The 16,223-nt window shown below is 33.8% G+C and overlaps 1 protein-coding gene across 3 annotated transcripts in view; it reads right to left on the bottom strand.

Moving 5' to 3' along the window:
* VPS13B (vacuolar protein sorting 13 homolog B) overlaps positions 1-16,223 on the bottom strand; it is a 778,894-nt gene that overhangs the window by 345,768 nt on the left and 416,903 nt on the right. For all 3 annotated transcript variants that reach the window (XM_027131497.1, XM_027131496.1, XM_027131498.1), the window contains one exon: positions 13,732-13,843. In XM_027131497.1, the coding sequence (XP_026987298.1) occupies positions 13,732-13,843 (112 nt within the window). The remainder of the gene's footprint in view (positions 1-13,731; positions 13,844-16,223) is intronic.

Genomic DNA, 16,223 nt, shown 5'->3' with positions numbered 1-16,223 from the left:
TTCTTCCTGTGTTGGTGGTGTCACATCAGGTTCACAGTGAGAAACTGAGAGGAACCAGTGTTGCAAAAGTTGCCCATAAAAAAGCAATAAAGAGACAGAAAACAAATTGTGTATATACTGCTGGAAGAACTCTACTAATGCAAGTCTTCTAAGAGTAAAAATGCATCAGCTCCCCTAACTTTTATATTTCTTTAAAGGTAAAATTCCATGAATTAAACTCCTACATATAGGGTACACCTGTCAGAAGCCTCATTTATAAAAGATGTCTAAAAAGTTTGCCAAAGTTACCATGGAATTTTCATATAATGCTTGTGGACAATTTTTAAGAGAATGAAATTCTCTGTGGAGAAAAGCTGAAACCCAATACTAGATTCAAATCTATTAAGTACTGAAAGCACTAAAAAGGATTAGCAAATGTCTACAAAAAAGAAATGGCTAAAAATTCAACAACTGACAAAGTTTTTAAAGAGCTATGGGATAAATTAGTCACAGATAAAATCCCATAAGGGACATCAGAAGACCCACAAATATTTAAGGCATGAACCAAAAGCTATAGGCAGAAGTTCACAAACGTCCAATTAAAAGAAGGATATAGTTCCCTCAAGTAAAAGATGAAAGTTTGAAAACTTTGTAATTAAAAATACTACAAAAGCAAAAAGTTCTGTTTTTAACATTTTAAAATTCTTTGAACAAACATAATACTTTGGAAAGAAGTATAAACTAAATTTTATTGTTACAATCACTAGTTTATTTTTTAAATCTTTTAGTATAGGTATTAAAAGACTGAATTTTTAGACTATGTGAAAGAGCAATGATATAGGGAGACAACATGTAATCTTAAATGGCTTCCAAATTCGTGCGTCTAATTCTGTAAGCCCTATTTTCAGATATGTAGCTTCAACACAGTATTTCTCGATTGCATAGGATTAGAGAGAAAAAGCCCAAGTTAGTAGAAACCTTCATAACATACATATTCAACTTGATATAATTTGGGTGTAGAAAAATACATGTGAACAGATAGGACGTAGTTGTTTTTAAAAAATAAAATCAGTTATTTTCTTCAACACAATTTAGAGAAAAATAATGATATGTAAGAATACTCTGGGAAGAAGAGAGAATTATACCAAAGAAAAGAGAATTTTAACTTACCTCTTTTTCTTTCATAACTTTGAGGTAGAACTAGAGTAATAACTAAATTATACTGAGGTAAAAAGAGAAAGATGTCTCTTATGAAATAAAAATCACAAAAGTATACTGAGTTCATTAATCAGCAAACCTATGTTAATATTTATATCTGGTCATGACCCACTTCAGACCTTATAACAGATGTGAGAAAAGGCTTGATGATGATCAAAATCATTAGCTAGGTATGCAAATGGGGAGCTATTTTCTGTAGATCTAATGCAGTGTTAAGTACAACCTAATGAAAATTCTTTTAATTTTCAAGTATCCTCAAGGACTGAAGACCTCAAACACTAGGGTTATAAGAGTTTTTACCATAAATTATGGCTATATATCTATAATATTAAGTCCATCTTAGCTTAGAATATTTTTTAGAACCTAAGGAAAATGCATTAAAAATGCACTAAACTTGGTACCTAATAGTTTTTTTTTCAGTTTACTCACTGTTAACAAGAAAGTTGTTAGAAAAAAACTATAGCATCTAAACAGTAATAAAATTTAATGGAGTATGAATGTGAAATTTCAAAAAAATTAAGTTTCAAACTCATACTGGTTAACTAGAGTTAGTTAAATTAAAGCCAGTCTGTCTGAAATTCAGTTACAGGCAGCATGTAGTGGTAAAGAGCATGGGCAATGGGAACTGGTTCTGTTCCTTATTTTATGTGTGACCCATGAAAAATTATTTAATGTCTACAGATTCAGTTTTATGTGTGACTCATGAGAAATTATTTAATGTCTACAGATTCAGTTTTTTGTCTTTAAAATACAGATAAACCTAATACCTGACTCTTAAAGTTATTGCAATTCATAGGTATTGCATTGAAAGCATCAAGCAGAATCCCTGACACACAAAAAAACACACAATAGATGTTAGCTATTACTGCTGCTACCACTATTACTTCTGCTGCTGCTACTATTATATTACAATTATAGAAATGTAGGTCAGACACTAGTATAGAAGGCCAAAGAAACGAGACATTACTTCTAAGTAAACTGATTATGAAATGTTTCAAAAAGAGAGCATGATTTAAGTGACACATTAAAAGACAGATGTGATTCTTAAAAAAAATTTAACTAACAATGCTGAACACCAAAGGAAAAGATTTTTAAAGAATCCATAACTGCACCAATGTAAAGATTTTATAGCAAAAACTCTTTGAAAGGCTAAGCTGGAAGAAAGCTTTATTTCAAGAAAGTTGAAAATTCATACATAAACAAAGGCCATAGAAAAGGACTTACTAAGCATTACTGGGGTAAATAAAATACTTAACTTGAACAAATGTCTTGTGTAAGAAAACAATTAGTGGTAAGATTTGAAATCTAGCTTGAGGTCAGATCATGGAGGAAGATGCACGTTGGGTTATAAGACAGGGATTCTGCCATGTTAAAAATTGAGCACTATGACAGATGTTAAACAGAGCTGCCATCATCAAATATGTGGTATGTTAAAGCCCAAAAAGCCTACAACATTTTAATTCATACAGCAATGCTGAACTGTGAATCACTTGGCCTTTGCAATTCAAATGGTAAGAGACAACACTTGAGCTATAATAATTTCAGTTTCCTATCGTTACCGATCTATTTGTTCCCACCCTAGTAGCTATTTCACTGAAGGAAACTCACATTTTCTCAGGTATAATAATGTTTTGAAGTCTTGGTCACAATATGTTCTACAAAAGTTAAGTTTTCACAAAGCTTTTTAATAATGGAGAATATTCTGTTGGTTAGAGACAAAAAAGTAGTCTTTAAAGAGTCTGCTGATCTATGCCGTCTTAAACAGTTAGTTCCAAAACAGGCAAATATTTCTGAATATGATGACACTGAAGGATGTCCACAACATATCACTGAGTTTAAAACAAATCCAAGTTACAGAGCAGTATGTCGAGTACAATCCATTTAAGACAGAGACAGTCACACACACAACACACACACACACACACACACACACACACAAATGGTCTTAAAGAGGTCAACCTAACTATAGGTTGGCAATATATGACAATAAAGTAAGGGAGCAATCAGCACTCAGAGTAAGCCTTGGAATTCCATTTTCTATGCACACACATTTTGTATTATTTATTTTTTTTAAATAAACACTATATTACACTTTTATTTAAAAAATTTTAATAATACTGGTTTATTAACAGATTAAAATAAAGGTAAATTTGGTATTTAAAAAGTCATTCTACCAACTGACTTGTAAATTATTTTTATTCCTATTTTAACTTTTCATATTTTAATTTGATAACAAGACGACTGAATAATGATAAACTAAACTGTAAACAATATTTTTTTAAAACTTGGAATACAAAAAAAAATTTTTAAAGGTACTTAAAATGTACTGAAAAAGTGATATATTTTACTTATATAGCCTCATGAATAATTAATGTTAACATTTCTATTCCCTTGGCTACTTTTAAAAAGAAAAAAATTTGAACAGAATTAAAGAACGCTTTTCTCTATTCCTTCCTGTGAAAACTACAAAACTAGATGGAACTTCTGGAATCATTCTTTCCTTGCATAATAATTTTCAAAAGACGCAGGACAGAATGCTATAAGGACACTTACAATAAAAATGGGACCATGAAAAAAAGTTTAGGGCACAAGTTCATAACTTCTGATTTTGCTTATTTCATCAATTTAGGCATTGTGGGAAGTGTTACAGACAAAGTAAAATTATTAGATTATTAATGTTATCAAATCTAGCAGAGCTTCACAATGTAATTTCACTCACTCAAATGATGTGGTTGAGGTTTTAAGTTCCATGGAGGGAGGTACCATGAGTTCTAGTCAAAAATATCTATTGTTGGCATCAAATACATTGTCGGCACTCAATAAATATCTGTTAAATAACTGAAATAATTAATCAATGTATATTTAATAAATAAATGAATTAAAGTAATGAATGAATTAATGCATGCAGACATGTAATGGAATGGCATAAATGGCTCAAAGATACCTACTGTTCTAATGACTGATATAGGACTATTCTATTTCTCATATGGAAAGCTATTTTTGAAAAATTATTTAAAACAAAAACCAAGTCAACTGCTTATAGATAGAATTCAGGATCACAGTCAGAGATTTTTAGAAAAGTCTTAGGAAGAGAAATAATATAAATCCAATGTAATTTTTCTTATAGCAGTTATCCTATAAAATGGTTAAGATCCTGATTGAGACCTATTTCCATTTTTTAATAAACAATCGTAAACACTATAATTAATGAGCTGCAGATGATGTACCAGATTTTGTAAAACATAAAGTTTCTAAAAATATATATAATCCATTTATATAAGAGTAAGTAAATTTATTAAATTCTTAATGTTTAAGTTACACATTTAAACATTTTAATTATATTTCTTTATAATCCCTATATTATTGTAATTTCCTTAAATCAGTCTAGCATAGGTAACTTTTTAAAAAGTCTGCCTTGGGGCTTCCCTGGTGGTGCAGTGGTTGAGAATCTGCCTGCCAATGAAGGGGACACGGGTTTAAGCCCTGGTCTGGGAAGATCTCACATGCCGCGGAGCAACTGAGCCTGTGAGCCACAACTACTGAGCCTGCGCGTCTGGAGCCTGTGCTCTGCAACAAGAGAGGCTGGAGCCTGTGCTCTGCAACGAGAGGCCGCGATAGTGAGAGGCCCGCGCACCGCGATTAAGAGTGGCCCCCACTTGCCGCAACTAGAGAATGCCCTTGTGCAGAGACGAAGACCCAACACAGCCAAAAATAAATTAAATAAATAAATAAATTTAAAGAGTTAAAAAAAAAAGTCTGCCTCTATAATCGTTTATCCTTAACTGTTTTTCTGCTTCTCTTTTAGCTTCAGACAAGAACCTGAATCATCTCTCAGGAAAAGAGGTTTTGCAAGATAAAGGAAAAATCTTAATATTAGGGCAGACTGTCTGTGCTTCAGAACTTTGGTATAAGTCAGGGAAATGGTTGAACACATCATAGAATAGGAACATCTCAGACTGAGTTGAAAGTCAACTGGGAGATTGTCTTGTCCAGGAACAAGCAGATGTAAGATAGATTAGTAGGCAAGGAGGAAGCAGGTAAAGAGCATAGATAGTTAAGAAAGGAGCTCATGACTATATACAGCTGGGCATGATCACTGAATAAATACGTTATATATGTTCTGTTGTTTTCTAGTGGATCAGATTTTCTTTAGAAGAAGAATAAAGTATGAATTCATATAAGGTATTAATAATTTAATAGAAGTTTTATTATTTTACATTTCCTGAGTCAAAGATTCTAAAAGTAACAAGTATCAACTGAAAGTTTGTAAAAATTATGAAGTTAAAAAAAGACTCCACTGAGTGATTTTGTTACGGAGTGGGTGGGAAAGCATGGGAGTGAAGGATACTCACTTTTTGTGGTAGAGCCTTTCATAATGCTTGAGTTTTTAGCATTAAAATTATTAACATTTATTAAAAATGTATTTTTTAAAAAATCCTCTTTGTTCAAAACTTTTGTAAACCATTGATCTAATTATGCTACACAAGGTGTGGTCCTTGAAGCAGCACATCAGTATGATCCAGTATCAGTGTCATACCCAATCATTCTTGGTAGAAATGTGGAATTTCAGGCCTCATTCCATACCTCCCAAGTCAAAACCTGCATTTTAAAAAGGTCTCCAGGTGATCTATATGCACATTAAATTTAAGAAGCACTAGTCTAATTCAACATAAATCATAATCCTCTCTAAGCCTTCCATGTAGTTGATCAGCCTTTGCTACATCAGCAATGGGTAGCTCAGTACCTCCTGAGACAGTCAACATTTTCAAAAATAAACTCCTGAACGCCACCTGCCCATCCCCCAAACTAAATCCTCCCACAGTCTTTCCTTCCCTCGGTTAATGTCATCCTTCTAGCTGCTTATGCCATACAACTGAATTAACCTTATCTCCTTTGTCTCAAACCCCATGTGCAATCCATCTGCAAATTCTCTTGGCTCTACCTCTAAAACATCTCCAAGATCTGACCACTTCCCACCACTTCCACAGCCACAACCGTGGGCCAAACCACCATCATCTCTTGCCAAGATCATTGCAGTAGTCACAAGCCCTTGCCCTTCCCTGCCTACAGTCTATTCCTCACATATTGGCCTGAATTATGTGTTTAAATATAAATTGAATTATGCCACTTCTCTGCTCAAACCCTCTTAGAGTTTCTCATTTGATGAAGAAATCAACCCCTTAATAATAAAAAAAAAACTTCGTATCACACATTCAGTTGACACAAATAATAGAAATAATCCTTAACCTTTAGAGAGATCAATATCAAACTCCCACTGGCTCTTTTGAACTGTGACTTCCTTTGTTTTTAAATATATAGTTCACCCCTTTTCTATCTTTGTCTATCTTTAGTCCCTGCTGGTGAGCCCTTCACTTCCTTCTATAGATAGACATTTAGTAAACAACAGAAGCAGTATTTCAAAACTGGGCATGTGTAAATTATTTTCCCCACAACTACATCTCACTCAAAGTAACAGCCAAAGTCCTCACAATGGCCTATGAGGTTCCTCCATAGTGTCTCTCACCTCACAGCCTACTACCTTCCCTGGGCACACACTGTTTCTCCTGCCATTGGCTTCTTGGGCACACTCCTGCTTCAGGATCCTGTGCTCTCTTGGTGAGATGTCCTCTGATTAGGGCCATGCTGTCCACCTCTAGCTTCCCATTTTCTATCTTCCTCCCTGCTGTATTGCCCCCACAGCATTTCTTAGAGTCTAATATACCAGATTATTTATTTACTTTATTTATTTATAAATGTCTTTCTCCTCCATTAAATTTAAGACCAGGGGTTTTTCTCTGTCTTGTTCATTGATCTATACTCAATATCTAGAATAGTGCCTGATGCACACACAGTAGGCTCCCAATAAACATCTGTCAAATAATGACTAATGAACAAATAGTCCCATTTATGATTAGACTTTTATAATCTGAAAGACCTTTATTTCACTGAGCTGCAATTAATGTCATTATAATATCCACAAATTTAATGGTCCTAGGTCTATTCTTAGCTTCAGAAGGAATGACACATGATAAGCCAAGTATCTGAAGAATGGCTGCACATCAACTAGGAGTTTTCTCATCTTCAAATTTAAGATCTTCAGTTATTTTGGTCTTCCTGTTTTCCTTCAAAGGTAATATGTCTTTTTTTTTTTTTAACTGGCTGCATTTAAGATTTTTCTCAAACTTCAGAAAAGACAAAAGCATCTCATCTCTCCTGAGATCTGTCTTAGGCCTTGAAACCTGTGTTGGGGGATGCAGATGCCGTTGCTCTCTCTCTCTCTTTGCTCAACATCTTGCCTCAACCCATCAGGGAGCAGTCTCTTTATTGTCTATCTTTGATTTTCAATCATTTGAACATGTACCTAGGTGTAGTTTTCTTTGCACTTATCTTGCTTGGATTGAGGATAGGCTTCTTGAGTCTGCTAGTTAATGACTCTTGATAAATTTAGAAAAGTCTCAAGGTCTACCTCTTTAATTACTCGTTTTATTCCATTCAATCTTTCTTCTACTTCTTGTACTCTCATTACATGTTAGACCATCTAACAGTGCCCCACATGTTTTCCATTTGTTCTCTTCCTTGTTCCTTTTTCCTTTTCTAATATTTTTTTCCCTCTTTGTGCTTCAGTTTGGATAATTTCTCTGAAGCTATCTCTAAGTTCACTAATCCTATCTTTTGCTTTGTCCATCTGCAGTTATGGCTATCCAATGAGTCCTTAATTTCAGATACTGTATTATTCAGTTTTAGGATCTAATTTAAATAGAGCTAATTTCTATGAAATCCTCCATTTTTCAACATTTTTCTTTACAGTATTAATAACAATTATTTCAAACTCCTGTCTACTAATTTCAAATCTCAGTCATCTGTGGGTCTTTTCCACTAGCTAAATTTTCTCCTGATAATGGGTCAAATCTTCCTGCTTTTTGAATATCTTTTTTCTTTTTTATCATGTATCAGACACCATGTATAAAAAGGCTACAGAAACAGAAATCAACATTATTTTCTCCCAGAGAAGGCACATCTATTCTCGCCAGGCAGCACGGATAAGGGGTGGATCATTTCCATCCAGTTGTGAACTGAACTAGGTTGGGGTTGGCTTGCAACTCTAACTAAACCCAATTCACCTTTGGTTTCAAACGTCTCAAGGGTGAGACGTCCTGTGTTTGTTGCAGGCCTTTCCCTACAATGTTGCACTGTTCAATAGAAATATAATGCAAACCACAATTGGGAGCCACCTACGTAAATGAAAATTTGCTGGCAGTTACACTGATAAAAGGATAAAAAAAACAGTGGAAAACAGTTGCAATAATATATTTAACTCAATATACCTAAAATATGGTCACTGCAATATATAATCGATATAAAGATTATTAATGAGATATTTTTCTTCTTAATTCTTCAAAATCTTCAGTATCTTTTATACTTACAGAATATCTCAATTAGGATTGCCACATTTCAAAAGCAGAACAGTCACATGTAGTCAGTGGCTACTGTACTGAACAGTGCACTTCTAGCGTGGCTTTGTCTTTTAAGGAATGTGAAACTTTGAGAAACTCAATTTCTTCTTGCCAGCTCCCTTCCACACTTGATACACAGAAAAAAGCACTGCGGAGGACTGACTGTATGTTTGAGGCTCCTCCAGATTCCAATATGTCACTCTAGCCTACGTGACTGATAAATGTCCCTTGATTTCTACTTCCCACAACAAAATCTCTCTGCTTATAGCCAGACGAAGCAAAAAGTTCCAGAGCTGAAAAGAGTACCCAGTGTCAAATGTAAAATAGATAGCTAGTGGGAAGCAGTCACATAACACAGGGAGATCAGCTCGGTGCTTTGTGACCACCTAGATGGGTGGGATAGGGAGGGTGGGAGGGAGACGCAAAGGGAGGAGATATGGGGATACATGTATACATATAGCTGATTCACTTTGTTATACAGCAGAAACTCAACACACTATTGTAAAGCAATTATATTCCAATAAAGATGTAAAAAAAAAAAAAAAGAGTACCGACTGTCCACTTACCTAGAAAGGGTATTTCTCTCTCTGAAATTTAATTCCTCTGGACCTTTTTGTGACATCAATTAATATTTTTTTCTTAAATCAGTTTTGTTGAGATATAACTGACATCCCATAAAGTTTGTCCTTTTGAGATGTACGATTCAGTGTTTTATTTTGTATACTCTCATTTTACTCATTATATATCATTCATTGTACCTCACTACTATCTGATACTAGAACATTTTTATCACCTCCAAAAGAAATCCTATACCCATTAGCAGTCATTCTATTTTCCCCTCCTAGCTAACACTATTCTACTTTCTGTCTGTATGTGTTTTTGTCTACTCTGGAAATTTCATATAGATGGAATCATATAATATGTGGCTCTTTGTGTTTGGCTTCTTTCACTTTGTGTTTTTCTAACATCGATCCATATTATAGCATATACTTCATCCCTTTCTATGGCAGAATAATTTTCTATTTTATGGGCATAACACGTTATACTTAACCATTCATCAGTTGATAAACCTTTCTGTAGTTTTGACTTTTTAGATATTATGAATAGTGCTGCTATGAACATTGGTGTGCATGCTTTTGTATGGATATATGTTTCAATTCTCTTGTGTACATACCTAGGAGTTAAATTCCTGCATCATATGGTAACTCTATATTTAACCTTATGAGAAATTGCCAGTTTTCCACAGTAGATGCACCATTTTACATTCCCACTAGAAATGTATGAGGGTTCCAATTTCTCCACATCTGTTGCCTTTTATATTATAACCATGCTAGTGGGTGTCGTTTTGACTTGTATTTCCCTAATGACTAATGGGGTTGAACACCTTTACATGCGCTTATTAGCCATTTTTATATCTTCTTTGCATATATATCCAAATCCTTTGTACATTTTTTAACTGGTTGTCCATCAATTATTGAGTTGTAAGAGTTTTTTACCTATTCTGGATATAAATCTCTTATCAGATAGGTGATTTGTAAATATTTTCTCTCATTCTGTGGCTTGTCACTTTCTTGATAGAGTCCTTTGAAGCACAAAAGTTTATAATATTGATACAGTTCATTTTATCTATTTTTTCTTTTGTCCCCCATGCCTTTGGTGTCATTTATAAGAAACCATTATCTAATCGGAGGTCACAAAGATTTACTCCTATGCTTCCTTCTATAGGTTTCAGAATTTTAGCTCTTAATTGTACGTCTCTGATCCATTTGACTTAATTTTTGTATATAATGTCAGGTAAGGGTCCAATTTCATGTGGATATATAGATTTCTGAGTACCATTTGTTGAAAAACTATTCTTTACCACTGGATTGTCTTGGCTCCTTTATTAAAAACCAATTGATAGTAAATGTGATGGTTTATTTCTGGACTCTCAATTCTATTATTGATCTGTATGTCTACCTTCATATCAGTACTCCACTAGCTTGATTATTGTTGTTTTGTCATAAATTTTGAAATCTGGAAGTGTGAATCCTCCAACTTTGTTCTTTTCTAAGATTGTTTTGGCTATTCTGAGTTCCTTGAAATTCCATATGAATAATTTTCCATATAGAAACTTTGCCAATTTCTACAAAGAAGCTAGCTGGAATTTTGATGTGGATTATGTTGAATCTGAAGATCATTTTGAGGAGTACTGACATCTAACAATACTAAGTCTTCTGATCTATGTAATTGGGATATAATTCCCGTGTATTTAGATCTTCTTTAATTTCTTTCAACAATGTTTTGTAGTTTTTAGAATGTAAGTTGTATATTTATTTTGGTAAATTTATTTGTAAGTATTTAATTCTTTTTGATGCTATTATAAATGGAATTGCTTTCTTAATTTCACTTTTAAAGAGTTCATTGCTTATTATTATTGTGAACTGATATTTACACAGTCGTTCCTTGGTATCTGTGGGGGAATGGTCCAGGACCCGCCGGGAATACCAAAATCCATAAATACTCAAGTCCCTTAGAGTCAGCTCTCAATATCCATGGTTCTGTATCCACGGATTCAACCAACCATGGGCTGTGTAGTATTTACTATTGAAAAAAACCCACATATAAGTGGACCCATGCAGTTCAAACCTGTGTTGCTCAAGGGTTAACTATATATTGATTTTTTATCCTGCAACCTTGCTGAACTAGTTTATTGACCCAAAAGTTTTCCAGAGGATACCTTAGGATTTTCTATATACAAGGTCATGTCATCTGCAAAAAGACACAGTTTTATTTCTTCCTTACCATCTGGGTACCTTTTATTTCATTTTCTTGCCCAACTGCCCTGGTTAGAACTTCTAATACAATGCTAAATAGAAGTGGTGAGAGCAGATATCTTGTCTTGCTCCTGATCTTAAGGGGAAAGCACCCAGTCTCTGACTATGAACTATATTAGCTGTGGGTTTTTTATAGATGCCATTTATCACACTGAGGAAGTTAGAAAAAACAAGACCGAAAGAAGAAACACAAAAGGCAGATTAAAAGAAAGAGGAAGTAAAAACATATGGAAAGGGAGCAGGAGAATGACATTACTAAATCACATAATCAGGGGGAGGGACTAAACGATAGAAATATGAATTTAAAAATAACTGAAGAGAATTCTAAAGAAATAGATTCTGAAATGCTCTGCCATTAGATAAGTATATGCTTTTGGAAAAACACATAAAAATTCTGTGTGCCTCGGTTTTGTCAATTAGAAAAAGAAAGTAAGGGCATGTATTCTGTAAACATAAAATAGCTATTATGTACTTTTTGTGTACATATTTATATGTATTTTGTGTGAGGCAGGATGTGAGGCACTGAAGATCTAAAGAGATAATGTACATTTTTAGACTTTATTTTTTGGCATTATATTTCTATATTCTATAAAATAAGTCAAACTATTAAAATAGTGAAATGGATTGAAATGAGATACAGGCAAAGAAGGTAAAAAGTAAAGAAAGAAAAAATATGAAAAGGGAAAAGGTAAAGAATGAAGAAAGATACAGAAAGGGAAGGAAAAATAAGGAAGGTCTGTAAAAATATACAGAAGTGAATAAGAAGAGAGACTGAGGGAAAAAAAGTTCAAGAAGGACAAAGGGGAGGAAGCAATGAAGGGGGCACAGGAGAGCCACATCTCCACAAATGACTGCTGAAGAGCCAGAAAGGGGAAAGGGTAGAGGAGGAGAGGAAGTATCTTAGTGGTTCACTTTATTGATGGTAATAGGGTCTTTTAATATGAAACATATTTCTTTCACCAAAAGGAAAGTAGGAAACTCTTTGAGGACTACTTAGCTCTGAGGTGGAAAAGAAAAGATAAATATACCTAAAAGAATTTCCAAATGTTAGAAAATTAAATTGTTTTCACCCAGAAAGGATTCTGCTGTAATCCTTTCTCTAGACACTGAGGAAGTCAAAATATGAGTTGTGATCTTGGCTCTGTCATTACTTGACTAGAGACAATTATTCTTCTGACTCCTCAGTTTCCTAACCTATAAAATAAGGAAGTTGGATTAGATGATTCCTAAGGCCTACTTCAGTTTTGACATCCTTAAATTTTACGTAAGTTAGCAAAATAAAAACTTATTTAAGGGATGAATACTATAAGCTACCAGAAAAAGTAATACAAGAAAGCAAGCAAGATATACAATTCAATGGCAAAAAAATGTCAACACAAATAACAGAAAAAATTGAGAAAACAAAATACCTAGGTCCACTTAAAGTAAAAATAGCTGTAACCCTCTAGGTGGTAAATGTATTACAAAAATCAGAATCTTTCTGAGCAGTAACATTTATTGGAGAACAGTAGAAATTTAGTTCTGATAAGAGTGAGAGACTACAACATCTGAAAAACAGACCAGCAGGAAAAATAAGACACTTGTTCATCTGTATTTCTGTGACTTTTCTCACTTGGCATTATTTGCAACTGTACTTTTATGCCTGGCAGCAGTGCCAACTTCAGTACGAATGATATATTATTTTTATCATGTTGATTACATGTGTTCACCAGTTTAGTTGTCCATATATGCTTGGTGTGGTTTGCAAATAGTCAATGACAAAATCCAGAGCATGGCATTTTCACAGAAAGTGTTTACTGTGAAATTTCTCCTTAGAAGTTTGCTTTTCTTTACAGCTTTGATCCATATGACACGCACAGTCCTACATTTCAAATAATGCCTTATAGTTAAGAAAATGCTTCATTTTGATACAGTATGACTATATTAGGATATGGTAGTTCTAGAGAGGACCTAATTTTCTCATGTAATTAGAAATTTGGTCAAATTTAAAGTCTGCTAAAATTTTCCAAACTGCGCTTCTTCAGTTTTATGGTGACTTGGTACTTACATTCTGTTATTCATCAACACTTCACAGAAATACTTGATTTGTCTGAATGAATTTAAAAACCCACAACTGAAGAAAATCAGAAAAACCTGGTTTTAAATATCAAAAGATCCCGAATGAAAAGTATTTCTACAGGCCACACTGAGCAAGTTTTATTGATCAGTGTACTTCTTTGCAGTATGAAATTGTTGCAAGATTGAACATAAGAAAATAAACTTACTGGTAAATATCTTTCCTGAGGACAGATCTGCCAAGGGGATTGTCAGCCTGGGGAGCCATAGCAACAGAGCCAATCTTCAGAACCATGGTGTCTTCTTTTGCTGCCTGATTAGCTGTAAAAGAAATAGATCAATGATGTATACAGTAGATCTGTATGCAACTTCATCTTTAAGGAAAATTTTTTGAATAATGGGATAGAGACAAATTAAGATAAGACCATAAATGAGAACAAGGAAAAATTTGTTTAAAATAGAAATATTTAATGCTTTTCTTAACTATTTCCTTTACATCCCAATAAGTAGTTCTCTGGATAGACAATTAAAATGGCAATGAAAAAAAACTCCACTCAACATGAAAACATGTGATATTAATTAAACGTAAGTAATATTGAAGCAGTATGTTTATCTAATTTCATGATCTGATAATACTACATCTTTCTCCCAAGTGATTTTCAGCCCTGGGGTTTCAACACTGCATTGTTGTTTACAAATATATTGAAGGATATCAGAAAGGCAGTAACAAATTCTCAAAGTTACTTGAATTTACACAATTAGTAATAATTACATACAACGCACGCACACACACACACACACACACACACAATAGCACGTTAGGCTGTAACATGTCAGCTTAATGCCTGCAATGGTGAAGAAAATAATGGCTGCAATGATAAAGAAAGAAAAAACCCAGTAATTGATTAATACGTAAGGACACTTCAACTTTCTATTCTAGGCACTTTTTAATTTTAATAATTTCTATAGTGGAATTACTTGAGAAATAGTAATTTCACACTTGTGTAAAAGTTCTGCTTCCTAATGGAATCTAAAGCTAAGTATTCTCAGAAAACAATAAAAGGTAAAAAGGTATATTAATTCTGATTCTTTTCTCTATACTGAAAAAAAAATTTTATCACATGTTCTCATGATAAAAAGCCCAACAATTTTTCTATAAGTCACTGGCTAATTTAATGTCTTTTTCTAAAAATTATTTGGAATGAAAAGGTGTTCTTGATGGCCCCATTAATTTACATTAAATTTTACTCCCTCTTCCCCCACAGATGAGTCTACTGTAGTAGCTGTTTAAAATTGTTAACAATATACAACTTTTTGGGTTGTGAAGAAAACATATACTAAAATTCATAATTTCTCTCAAAGAACAACCATCTGCCACAAACGGAACAGAAAAGGACTGGCTGCAAGACCTCAGGAATATCCTGAACAGAACATGCCTACAAAGGCATACAATCCATATTTCCCAAACTGTGGTGGCCAAAGAATGCAAAAGCTAAGAGATTATTTCCAGCTGCTTCAGCAGAACACTCAGTATGGTCTGACTTAGATTAGTCTAAAAAAGAAAGTCAGAATTAAGAAAATCAAGAAAAGTAAGAAGAAAGATATTCAGTGAGGAAAAGAAAGAACCAAAATAAGATGTACATAAAGGGAGAGGCAAAATGGCAGGGGAAGGGGAAGGACAGCAAAAGGGGAAGAAAGAGACAAGCTATCATAATAAATATTAGCATGTGGATGCTACAATAAAGATGGTATTTTTAAATGTCCATAGCAAAAAAGATCAAATAGAAAACTACTTCTCATGCAGTTGTACTATTTTCAAATGACTAGAGGTCTGGCTTGATTATAGGTCCTTATACTATGAACACTGTTTACATTTCATAGATCTTGCATTTTAATGCCACGCTTATCAAATAGTTCCATGTGGGTAAAAACCTCTGATTAAGCAGAAGGCCTCAATTAAATCAATAAATAGTAAGCCTGGAGAATAGAGCATACCACAAAAGTGCAATTAGTGTACTTGCTAACTGTTCTTCTAGGCTACAGATACTACCGACCATATGAAAGTCTGAAATGTAATAGAAACACTGCAGCAAATGAGGTACATATGGAAGAAAAATGACGTACTTGGTGTTACATACAAAGCCAGATCCAAGAACAGAATTCTGTTTCTGTTAGAGCCAAAACTATTCTCACTATATTAAACTGACTATGAAGTTATAATAATAATGATAAAAAGCACTTAATGCAGATCATCCACAAACTAAATTAAAACAATCAATTTTATTACAGAAAGTATTCAGCTTATCAAAATGTACCTTTGAGATATACAAAAAAATAATAATAATAGATATTTATGCAAGAAAGTGCCTTGAGTCATTTCTTTAGTTACTTTATAGTTGGCAAAAAAACAAGCTTCCCTTCTTTTTTTAATTTTGGTATTCTTTTTTTTTCTTTAATAAAAACGTAAAAACATTTGAAGTTTGCAAATTTCATACCAATACAAGCAAACAGTACCATTAACAGAAACAGCTGAAGATTAGGGGAAAGATGATGATTCCATATAGGTTAATACACATTTTGTATAAACAGCTGAACTGTGGTGGGAGTGGTGGTAGCTGTAGGCAGTGGTTGAAGGTGTACGCGGGCAAGACTTCTGGGTCCTTGCTCTGGCAAGGATCAGACAAGAGATGTGGTCCACCTG

The sequence above is a fragment of the Aethalodelphis obliquidens genome, unplaced genomic scaffold (genome assembly GCF_003676395.1).
Source record: "Aethalodelphis obliquidens isolate GAN/ISIS:26980383/991018 unplaced genomic scaffold, ASM367639v1 scaffold39, whole genome shotgun sequence".
NCBI classification, from domain to species: domain Eukaryota; kingdom Metazoa; phylum Chordata; class Mammalia; order Artiodactyla; family Delphinidae; genus Aethalodelphis; species Aethalodelphis obliquidens.
This window is presented reverse-complemented; position numbering and strand designations above follow the sequence as displayed.